This window comes from Vitis riparia, chromosome 17 (assembly GCF_004353265.1).
Source record: "Vitis riparia cultivar Riparia Gloire de Montpellier isolate 1030 chromosome 17, EGFV_Vit.rip_1.0, whole genome shotgun sequence".
In the NCBI taxonomy this organism is placed as follows: Eukaryota; Viridiplantae; Streptophyta; class Magnoliopsida; order Vitales; family Vitaceae; genus Vitis; species Vitis riparia.
In genome coordinates, this window is record NC_048447.1 from 15,109,864 (window position 1) to 15,122,477 (window position 12,614).

The 12,614-nt window shown below is 33.8% G+C and overlaps 1 protein-coding gene across 1 annotated transcript in view; it reads right to left on the reverse strand.

Annotated features, from left to right (window-relative positions):
• Positions 1-4,432: 4,432 nt before the first annotated feature.
• The window catches only part of LOC117904477 (serine protease SPPA, chloroplastic), a 14,687-nt gene continuing 6,505 nt past the window's right edge, over positions 4,433-12,614 (reverse strand). The window contains exons 7-13 of the mRNA XM_034817090.1: positions 12,224-12,390; positions 11,090-11,159; positions 8,484-8,638; positions 6,060-6,165; positions 5,643-5,730; positions 5,421-5,564; positions 4,433-4,940 (exon numbers count right to left, since the gene is read on the reverse strand). Of these exons, the coding sequence (XP_034672981.1) occupies positions 4,710-4,940; positions 5,421-5,564; positions 5,643-5,730; positions 6,060-6,165; positions 8,484-8,638; positions 11,090-11,159; positions 12,224-12,390 (961 nt within the window). The 3' untranslated portion in view covers positions 4,433-4,709. The remainder of the gene's footprint in view (positions 4,941-5,420; positions 5,565-5,642; positions 5,731-6,059; positions 6,166-8,483; positions 8,639-11,089; positions 11,160-12,223; positions 12,391-12,614) is intronic.

A 12,614-nucleotide genomic window follows, 5' to 3' on the forward strand; every position in this document is an offset into this window, starting at 1 on the left:
CCGATTGGAGCCAGCTTGTGAGGAAATTAACGAGGTGGGTCCACACGCATTCTCCTCTTCTTTTTCGAATTTTTAACTTATTTAAAAATGGGCTTACCAGTCGAGTTCGATTCTCTGATTGCAATACCACTTGCACCCTCTTCAAGGGGGTTGGTCATCTCAAATTGACAATTATTCTAATGCTTGACCTTAATGAGTTGAACCACCTCGAAGTGCAACCATTTTGAGAGTCACAACACTGACAACAAAATTTAACTATCTTAATGTTTATCATTACTTGTAGACTTGTAGTTCATTTTTATTTTATTTCATGAGTCGCAGGATGCATGGCGCGTGTGGGGTACCCACCTCATGAAGAATGAACAGTAAGGAATTTTGATGCATGCAAAATGCCAAAATCTATATATTTTAAGGGAAAAGTGGGAAACAGCGGATTGAAAATGATAGAGGATCGAAGACGATTCCGTGTTCATTTCTACAGATAGTATTTCATGTGACATGCTATGACTTTGAAATTGAAATTGAAAATTATGGTTTAAATAATTTTTTTGAAAGAAGTATTTTTACTCTTTTTAATTTTAAAAAAAAATGTTTAAAAAGTTAGAAATATTTTCAGATTAAAAGTATTTTCTAAAATTATCGTTAAATACAATCTAAATTTATTCATTTTGAAATTTCAATTCTTTGAAGTAATTTTTTTAGAAACTGCCATAAAAAATAAATGAATGAATAAATTGTGTCACAAAAATTTTCTTTATGCTCATTTCTCTTGTTACTCGCATCCCCTTTCCAAAGGACCAAATCCTTAGAAAAACAAAAAACTGTCACATGAAACTTTGATTTATATATCTTTTTTATTCTTGAAAGTCTAATTCTTTTGTAAAAACATAGTAAAATTAGAAAATTATTACTTTCAACAAAAGAGAAATCACACCTTAATTTACGTTTCTCTTGCTTTATTATAACTGTCCCTATTTGTCGTCAAGAGTCGCATTTTCACACTACGAGGAAGTCAAATAATTTATTTTTATTCTTCGATACCTGGTTTTGATCACAATTTCTGCAATCCAAAGTGACGCCAACCTGCAGGCATGCTATCCTCTGGGCCTCTGCTATGTTGTTGTATCCACATGGAATCCATTAAAGAAAAGATCTAGAGCTCTAAAGGCAGCCTTTTTTCGGGAATGGGTTGCTGAACACCCCCACGTCTTTTTACTCAAACAACCTTAACATAGGTAGTAAAACAACAACACTGTAGAATATCTTGAAATATAAGTAGAATAAATATGAAACAAAGATGCCTACAAGATCAGACAAGAAAATAGGGAGTACCATATACTACCCTGGAGCTTCAAACTGGCGCCGCCACCTACCCTTCCACAAATGCAAGCAAACATCTGGAGCTTAACGGCAATTTAAAGGCCTTTTTCCGTGAAAGGGTTAGTGAAGCAAGTATTTGTGAGTGTGCCCTAATGAAGAAAAGCACACTTTGTTTCACAAGTTGGCATCCCCATGTCTGTTTTACCCTCATAACAATTAACATAGGTAGTTAAGCAAGAGCACCACCATGCGAGCTTATAATATGTCCTTGTAATCTCTGATAGTTGCACTCTTTTAGCCACACAAGACACCATCAGGACCTTATTTTAGGTGCAAGAGCAATATGCACATATATAAACTACTAGTGGTTTCTGATTTTAAGCCATTTGGATAGCAAAACAAGTACGCATACGAGGAAATAGAGCGCCCAGATGATGGATTTAAGGATGATAGAAAGGAGCATGGTAATGACGAGGAGGAAGCCATCGACCAGAAAGAAGATGGCTAAGGCGCTCAGCAGTTGGCGTAGAGTCGGAAACGCTGGACTGATACAATTGTCGACAATGGTACATAGGAGAGAAAGTGAAAATGCAATACTGGATAAGACAATTGTGGGAGACGAAGGATATCTAGTTTGGAAAGGTATCACCAAGGCTGATGCTATGCAACTTGTCACTATTAATTTTGGCCAATTCAGCTTTCTCTGAACCTCGGTTGGAATAACTGGTAACGTTATTCTAATATCTTCACCATCCTCTGCAATTTCTGACTCGGGAGTAGCCGGTAATGGACTTCGTCGTGGTGGTGGTGGTGTCGGTGGTGGTGGTGGTGGTGGTGGCAGTGGGGGCACCACATGAGATGGTGGTGGTGGCAATGGGTTCTCAGATGGTGATGATGGAGGCGTAGGCTGCGGCATCTGTGTGATACTGGACGGTGGAACAGCGGGCGCTTCTAATAAAGAAGTAGAGACTTCAAAATTTGTGGTGGACGAAACTTCCTCGAAGTTTCTAATAACTCTTCTAAATATGTTAACCCCTAGAATATGTAAAAATAAATAAATAAATTATATAACAAAATATAATGTGCACCTGCTTAGTTGGTACATGGATTTTAATTTTTTGTGAGTTCCTTTAAGTTGAATTTTTTAACTGAATTTTAATTTTTATCTAAATTATTATTTTATTTTAATGTTACTTGAAAGCTCATAGATGGGCTTTAATTTCTATATTTAGAAAAATTAACCATTTTGTTGCAAGTAAGATTAATTTTATATTATTTTAAAATGTTTATTAATAATGAGGATAATTTGATATTCAAAAATTAATTGAATAAAAAATGGAGGAAATAAATGAGAGTATTTTTTTATTAAACAAACAAATATTTTGGGAAAAGTACAACTTGCGATAAAATATCCTTAATAAAGCTTTATGCCTTGTTAATTTTGAGCTCAATAAGTATTATTTTTTTTATAATTAAAGAATATCATCACTTGGAAAAAAAATTGCTTTCCAATTTTTCATAAAATGTAATAATAAAAATGAATCCTTTTTTTAAATAAAAAAAAAAAGAAAGAAACAATTTCAATTTTCTAGTTTTATTTCACCACGTTAATAATAAAAGTTTATTTTACTTAATTCCCACCTAAAAAAATCAAATATTTAAGTTAACTCAATTGATATAGGGGAAGGTAAAATTGAAATAATGAAGGAAAAATTAAGATTGCAAAAAGATATTTGATAAACATTTTATTTTGAGCTGGTGAAAGTGATGTTGCCCACTAGTTGGTTAGTCTTGGTGACTCGGTGTATGATTAGTGGTCCGGGCGATCTTGGTCATTCATGGTTGATGGTTGGTCGTTTTCGTGACAGGTGGTTTTGACCATCGATGGGTTTTGCGATTGCACCGTCACGGAGCCAAACAAAAGCTATTGGTTCTCAGCAAATTTGAAAGAAAAATAAAAAAGAGAAGAAAAATATAAAAAAAATAGTTGAAAGGGAGAAAAAAATAAAAGAAAATAAAAAAAATAGATAATTTTTTTTTTTTTTACTTCAAACTCATTTTATTTATTTTAACTCATAAATATAAATATTAAATAATTTAAAAATACATAAGTTTTTAATTAGTTTTAATTGTATTTCATTTTCTTTGGAATTTTTCATAGGACAACCAAACATGAAAAAAATCATTTTCTTTTAAATTTTTTTTCTTTTCTTAGTATTTTCCCTGGAACCAAAGATAACCTAAAGAACAAGAAAAACTAAGTCAATAGATTGATCTGTCCCTGATTTAATTGTACAGGTTTTCTTGTCCACACTCAAGTATACAAATCATCTCAAAAATGAAAATAAATTAAAAATAAGGAAATAAAAAATAAAATCAAAGCAAACCTACCAAGATCCCTCCTCACAAATGCCAGCACTGTTGGTGGGGGAAGAAAAACCAAAAGTTCAAAACTCAGATGAACCATTATGGAGCGTGAAGAACGGGAAAGCCAAGAGGATCCTATGCGTACCATACAAATGATTGAAACAAGAGATACATATGATAAAAAAAAACCAAGGACAAAACCTGTTTCAACTTCTTGATCTATTTTGATAGAGGATAAAGTAAAAGAAAATAAGAATCAAAACTATATTTTCAAATTAATAACTGTTAAAAAATTCAATTTATTAGAACCTACAACTCTTGGAACAATTTAAACCTGTTTCAAATTTTCTTATGAAAAAACCCAATAATTCAAAACCATTTAAAAATCAATAAATTCGTTGTTCCATTTTCAAATATAAAAACATTAAGAAAAAAAAATTAAAACATTTTTTTTTTCTTTATTAGAAATACATTTTTTAAAAAAACTAAATATAATAAAAATCATACTATTTAATTAAAAGAAAAGTGTGGTGTGGGCTTTGTGGGACTAATACACACCCCAACCCTCTAATGATCACAGAAAGTGTGTAAATGTTTATGCATAAATTTCTTCGTAAGTTTATGAACAACTAGCTTTAAGATTACTCATTAATTATGCAACACATACCATATTAACTAATTGATCCTATTAAAACTTGTGGAAAAGAAAAAAATAGAAAAAGATAAATACTAAAGTCAAAGAAAATGGAAGCATTCAACATTATAATATCAAACTATAATTTCATCTTAAATTAGGCCATCCAACATGAGAACCATTTCTGAGATTCCACCATTTCCCCAAAATTTTGACTGAAACATGAAAATAATCTGGCAGGGAATTGAAAATCATGGCTGGGTGACCACAATTATTGGTCGTGATTTTTCTTTGGCTAAAATGTCTGACTCAATATTTTGAAAATCTAACATAATATGAACAAAGTACATTGAAAACAACAGAGATGGACCTCTCACCAAAGTTGAGCTCAGAGAGAACTTAGGTAGTCCTTCACCAGAGTGAATATGGGGTTGGAATCCGAAGCCTCCTCCAGTTTCTGAAACAGTATACCGTCCATCCGGGCTTGAACTCCATTCGAAAATGTCAAATCTTGCAGTAGTTCTTTCAATGTTCTGTCCACACCCACTATAGAGCTTCCTATGCCAGTCAAGATTTCTGATACAGTAGGGGACGGTCTTGACAACTCAACAAGAGTAACCTGCAACCATTTAAGCAAGTGAATTACGACATCTATACAAGACACTGAACTAGAGGAGAAGTGCTTTTGAATCGGTTCAGTTCTCAGGCATAGCCTAAAGTCCCTGAATTGAATTACAACCCAATTGCATGAGGATACTGGTCAGTAGTAACAACAGATCTAGCTTGCAAGACATCCCAACAACTGCACCACCTCATTAGCAACATGACTCAAAAAATTTCTCTGCTCATATCTAGAGCAGTATCCTTATTTTATCCTATTAGAACTTCTAACAGAACATTATGTTATTTGAGAATCCTAGATCACAGAGAATTTCTAAAGAAATTACCCAGAAGTTGTAACAACATATTCAAAATTATAAATCGGCTGTCAATTTGAAATCATCTTGTGCTATATATTATCAGAATTAATAATCCAAATGAATATATATATTTAAAGGAATATATGAGTATTATAAGAAGGATATATATAAGAACCAACCGGTCTGTCTTGAGGTATATCTGCCTTCTGTTTTGCTATAGCAACAGCACGAGAGAGCCCACCAATAGCATCGACTAAACCTCGTGAAGCTGCATCTTTACCAGTCCAAACTCTCCCTTGAGCATTCTCCTCCATCTTATCTACCTGGCCAAAGATGACAGGGAGTTTCATGGAGAGAAAATTATGGCAATTTGAAGGTGAATGTTAAAATTGCCAACATACAGCCATTGATCTTGAAAAAGCCGCCTTATCACGAAATTGTTTATATGCATTCTGGGCAGACTTGGCAAAGAGTTCTGCTTCATCTGGTCTGTCAAATCAAACTTGGTTGTTTTTATTAGTGATTGGATCATATGAAACAAGAAGCCATACAGAGAAGCACAAACTGAGTGCTAAAGGAAAAGGAGCTTTACCTTGGAGGCATCAACAGGCAAGTAGGATTGTATCACAGACAACAGTCACAATACAATGCCAAAAATCAGATTTCAAGTTTAATATCAAATACTCAGTAAAATGAATGGTTGTCTTTTCTTGTTTCCTACAACATATGTATGATCATTCATTCAAACGAATGCTTTGCCTTTCTGTTCTACAAAGTATATGCATCTGTTTTCTTAGAACGAAAATAGGGCCTCTAACCTGAAGGGCCGCTGTTCAGCTGCTGTGAGCTCAGCAAATCTTCCCCTTGATATAATCTCCTTATTGAAGCCAATTTTTTCATATAGTGTCCCCAAATTGAACTTCCCTACAAGCAAAGAATATCAATCTATTAACACACAACTAAGAAAAATTAGAATAGGTTATGTTGAGTACCCTGAGAAAAAAGTTTTAACCATTTTTCTTTTTCCTGGTATAAAATTTTTTCCCACTATTAACATCTTACAAATACAGAGATCTGTCATTATTCCTTGCAAGCATTTCAACTACCAAAAAAATGGAAGAAGAGCATTGTTTAAGGAATCCAGCAGCAGCTAGAGAGAACAAATTCTCAGAATGAAAAGCATTATGACACCAGAAAATGAAAGACTAGACCGTTTCTTATTGTTGGAAGATTGTCGGAAGATTGGGAGAGTCATTCCAGTGGTCTTTTGCAAAGTGTTTTGCCAAAGCAATTCTGGATCACTCACCTAGTTTGCTTGACGGAGACAGGATGAGGAGTGGCGAAACCCCCTTTAGATTTGAAAATATGTGGTTAAAAGTGACTGGTTTTAGGGACCTACTAAGGAGTTGGTGGCTGTAAGATAGGTTTAGTGGGTCTTATAGCTTTATTCTGGCTTCTAAGTTGAAGGTTTTGAAGGCAGATTTGAAGCTGTAATCATGAGGGGTTTGGCAATGTCAATATTAGAAAGAAGGCAGCCTTAAAAAGGTGGACTTTTGGGATGCCAAAGAAAGGGAAGCTTTTATTAATGCAGAACAGTTGAAGCTAGAGGGCAGCTAGGGAGTGGTATCAAAAAAGGTCTTATTGGAAGAGGCATCTTGCAGGCAGAAGTCTGGGGAACTTTTGTTAAGGGAAGAGAGCAGAAACACTAAATTCTCTCATAAAATGGTGAATGCCTATAGGAGGAGGAATCTCTTGGCCAAGAATAGGGTAAATATCAGTTGGCTTGCTGAGGAGGAGAAGACAAAGGAGGGGGTACATTGGTCCTTTTGTAACTTCTTATCCAGTTCGAGTGAATGGAGACCAAGTATCAGCCACATGTAGTTGGAGAATTTGGGTTGGGTTGATGATGAGGCTTTGGAGGTTCCATTCTCAGAGGAGGTTTTTTCAACTTTGAAGTCAATGAGTGGGGATAAAGCACTAGGACTGAGTGGTTTTACAATGGCATTTTGACAACTCTATTGGGAATTTGTGAAGCTTGAGGCAATGGTTTTTTCAAGGAGTTCTATGCGTTTGAATCTTTTGAAAGAAGCTTAAATGCCACTTTCTTGATATTGATCCTTATGAAAGGAGGGACAGAGGACTTGAAAATTTTCAGATCTATGAGCTTGATAAGCAGTTTATACAAGCTTCTTACCAAGGTTTTGGCAAATAGGTTAAGAATGTGGTGGGGTTAGTTGTTTCTAATTCTCATAATGCTTTTATCGAGGGGAGACAAATCTTTAGATGCAGTGCTTGCTAATGAAGCAATTGATTCAAGGCTTTTGTTTTCTAATTTTTTTCTTTTAAACTTCAAATTTTGAAAATTTTTGTGAATTATGTTTGAGAACCTTTCTTTTTTTTTCAATTCTAAAATTTAGTATCAAAATAAAGGTATAAAAAAAATTCTGATTCTCAAAATTTTTTAAACAGAACTCATATCCAAAGGGCACCTAAGTAGCTCTTTTTCCTTCTTTCTTAATCAGAAATAAAACACTTCCTTCCACTAGATGAAAAAAGAAGGCATAGAGAAGGAGACATCCTTTGGGGGGGATTACAGAATGTACTAAAAGGAGGACAGGACCTCTAACAAGTGGCAAGAGAAGCAAAAACAGAAGGGACAACAGAACAGAAAACAAAAAGAGCTTACACAGTGCCTACAACACCATTGCACAGATCAAAAGAATAAAACTAGGGAAGGCATGAAACCTCTGACAAAATCCTCTAAGTTAGATGCACCATGCATAGCCAAAAATTCTGCTGAATGTTCACATGAGAGTGCACCCTATAAGAAAGACCCCCAACTCTTCATAAACCCTCCATATCAACAAATCCAATTTTCAAGTACCTTTCTCACATCAACTTTTTAACCAAAATAGTTTGTGCATAGAAACAGATTTTATAGCATAAACCAATGAGCATCTCACCCATTGCTCATTATAACCACCTCAGACTTCCATTTTTTATAATTGATTGATGATAGGTTTCTTCTCATTCCAAATGTTGGTTTATAGGCATCATAACAGTTTTATTGAACAATTATTTTTTCCTCAATCAAAATTTCATAAGAAGAATATAACCAGAAATTGCAAATAATAGAGTCCATTGAGTATATTATGCAGTCTGAATCATTTCCTTTCAAAGCTTCGCATCATTCAACTTCATACTTATTGAAGTCCATTGAAACTTAAGATTGTCTGCCTTACCTGTAACAACTCCAATGGAACCTGTTAAAGTAAGATTTTCTGCAACTATAGTCCCTGCTCCCATTGCCATGTAGTACCCTCCGCTAGCAGCCACATCAGACATTGATGCAATGACAGGTTTTGAGGCAGCCAGAAGTCTGATTTCCCTCCACATTCTGCATAATCATAAAAATTAAGGACCAATTAGTGGGAGCTCATTATATTTGTCATGCATTTTTCTTTTCTCATTCCTTCTCTTTTTTCATCTGTACAAGCAACCATAACACACCATCTAACAGAAATATAAATTGATAGCTCTAATGTGTTAATCCCATAAAAAAATTTGAGCGGTACATAACAGGTTTTTCCTTTATTAACGTTGTTATTATCATTACCAGAAATTGCTGAATATTAAACAATGGAATTGTAAATACAAGTACCCATTCTTCTAATACTGCAGTGATATATCACAATTATTAATTCCCCCCCTTTTTTTTTTGGATAGGAAAATATAGATATATCAATAAGTGCCTAGTAGAATGGGGCATGATCCAAGTACAAGGGAAGTATAAGGAACGCCAAAAAAGCAAAGGAAAAACAAAAAGAAAACAAAAGCAGTTTTCTGTTCTCCTTCATTGTTCACTGGTTAGGATTCTCTAGAAGTTGTTGTTTAATCTTTTTGGTATCCATTGGGTGCAATCTGCTACAGTTAAGGAGGCATTATTGGGGTGGTGGCATGGCTCATTTGTGAGCAAACAAAGAAAAAAGGTTTGGAGAACAACCCCATTATGTATTTTTTGGACAGTTTGGAAGGAAATAAATATCAGAGTGTTTAATAATGAGGAACATTCTGTTATTTTTTTAAAGTTGTTCTTTCTTAGGAATTTGCTCTATTGGGTAAAGCAGTACTTAGAGATAAACTCTTTGTCTTTCTTTAATTTTATTGAGTGGTTGGGTTCTGGTTAAGGGAGTTGTTGTTGGGGGTTCTTTTCTGGTTTCTATGCTTTTAGGCACTATTTGTATGCTTCTTGTGTACTGTGTGGCATCCTTGAGGCATTTTTTATTTTTTAATGAATTTGGTTTTTATCTATCAAAAAAACAAAAGAAAACAAAAGCCAAATAGTGAGAGATCACTAATAGCATGTCATTTAGGAATTTAGAATTCAGCATTCATTTTTCACTGCTCGTTGAAACACTGATATTTCAACAAAAAATCACCAAATTTTCCTTTTATTGTTTATTGCTTCTTTCTTAGATTACAGTTGGAGTTTTCCTCACTCACTCAGAGGGGAGATACTGATGAATCTTTGGAACTTGCTGTTGTACTCAATCAATTAAAGTTGAATTAAGATTTTAGCTCCACCTTGTGAAATATGCCAACAGGCTTCCTAAGAACTGACAGTTCAGTGCTAAGGCCATTTGTGTCTGGAAAACTCTTCCGCAAAATGATTTCAGTTTTGACATTGAATTATTCTTGATATTCTACCTGACTTACCATATAGCCCAACTGAAGATACCCCTGCCAAACAAGGACTACTAAAGTGAGATTCAAACTTTGGTTCTGGTAATCATAATGAACATGAATTGAAGATGTAATTTCAGCTCAGTATATGGAAGTTCTAATGACTATGTTTGTTAATTATATTAGCTTTTTCAAATTTTAGAGAAGGGGCCAAATAATTGGATCTCAGGCTTTATTGAGTTAAATTAGGAAATGGGTATGATGGGTTTCTCACCCATGAATGGTAAGTATAATCTTATGAATGGAGGAGGAAACACTTCATTGAGAGAAAAGGTGATCCTAACCCAAAATTTAAGTCATTAACTGACACCATTACTATTAGAATATATTTGGCATGTCTCTTTTTAGCATCTCTTACTTATTCCTTTTTCACACTAGGGAAAGACAAAGAAAAACAACTAGAACCCTCTAGGAATAGGAAAAATCAGCTTTTTATAATTATTAATGGGATTGAAACATCTCTAAACAGTCTTAATTCTAGAGCTTTAATTTCAAATAATTATAGACTATAAGGATACTAATTTCTATCTGTTAATTTTTTTTATTAACTAATCAAAGATAATTCCCAACATAACAAACAAAATAAACAGTGTTTAGGCCCTTAAGTACATTAGGATAAGTGGAAATAACAAATATGCTTTAACCCAGTTTAATTTCTTCTGAAAAGAATTCATGTTAAAAAAGAAGATATTTGATTGTAATGATTCTATGATAGTAAAGAAATATGGTACTAATCATTTATGCATTAAATACTAGAAGTCCAAATAGAGTAGTATACTATACTCACATCACAATAAAAGCTAAAATTTACTTTAGTAAGCACAAAGGACATTGTCCAAGGATGGTACAAAACAAAAATGTTTTCACTGATGCTAAAAGATGATTTGCTAAGATATTCAGGATGTATAAGCCTCAGTTCCACCAATCTAGAAACTTAAATTAGAAAAGTTCTTAAAAAATTACTTCCAAATTGAGACAGTAATAAACCCAAACCTCCAAAAATGGAACATTATAAATAATTTTATGAACTTTTCTGGCTTGAGTCTAAAATAGGACTTCACCAAATATCACTTATATCATAAAGCCAGAATATAGCAACACTTACAAATCAGAAGCAAGAGCATCACCTCCAGGGCTGTCAATGCGAATGATAACAGCCTTATATCTTTTTGAATCTGGAAAGAAAAAAAGGCCCAGCATTAGCTTAAAGCAAGACCTAAATCATGTAATAAGCACTTATTGGAAGTCAAAATTTGTTTTCCATATGCAAAAGAAGAGCCAAAACCTTGAAACAAAAAAGGTGTCAAATTTTTTAATAGTGCAAAGTACAATGGACAGGGATAATTAATAGCATCTAGTACTTAAAGTAAAAGGATATTCCATATCATACATAAAAAAAAATGGTGCCCACTAAATTAGACTTCAATAATCTGCAATATATCCATGTTTTGGCACATCAATTGCTAAGAACATCTAAGTGCTTGAACTATATTCTCCTTCCCAATTTTATATGTTATAACATAAAAATTTGAAGGGAAAAGATGTTAACAAACCATGGATGAGAATGAAATTTCAGTGTCTTCACAAACAATTTTATATGTCTTCACAAACAATTATCATAAAACAAGCACAACAGTGTAAAATAAATATATTTAAAAAAATAAAAAGAAACACTTACAAAAATATCACAAGGAGGATGGATTTTATAGACCCATAAGTTAATTACTTCAAAGACCTTAGCAATATGAGAAGAACATGCATTAACTCAGGCCACCATATACAGACTAAGGGAATTTGATGACAAATATGAGCTTTAGATGCTGAATTTGAGCCACATGATCCTTACTTCTTACCTCCCATTATTCTAGGCCATAACCACAAAGCAATCCAAAAAATTTGGACCACAGCAAGAATGAGAATATGATAGTTATAGTAGTTTCTTGTGATCACAGTAGACTATTATGGTCTAGTACCAAAAAATAAAATGTTAATGGCAATAGTAAAGGAGGGGGAGTGGGCAATGATTGCATGGTACAAGTGTAAGCTAGTCTCTAACCTTGTACCTTAACTCCAAAAAAAGATTGATAACTGGTGAAAATGTAGTCCGAATTCATCAACTCATGGGAACAGATCTAGCTATATGTCACATGACACTGACAATTCATAAGACTAAAAATGTAGAAGCTGATCATTCTTCATACCTACATCAAGAAGGTATACATGATAGATAAAATCATACCTCTCACACTACGAATCTTCTCAATGAATTGCTCACTAGTTATACCCGAACCAGGTATGCTGAATGGACTGCGCACACGACTGATACTTCCAGATGCTCTGATTACAGCTATTTGGTCTTTACCACCAGATAAACCAAGGGTCCATTTCCTAACTTTAGAGTATTTCCTGTAATAATGATGAAACAAATTTTAAGAACCTCAAATCTCACACACCTCTCAAAACTGAGGTACCTCCAATCCCTAAAATTTTATACACCAAGTCAGAATTTAACTGAGAAACATAAGCATTCAGATAAATTACTAGTTACATTTAAAATCCAAAGCATATTTATATGCCATGAAAAGTAGTGAACTTGCAAACATCTGCAAAAACAGAAAATACTATAAAAA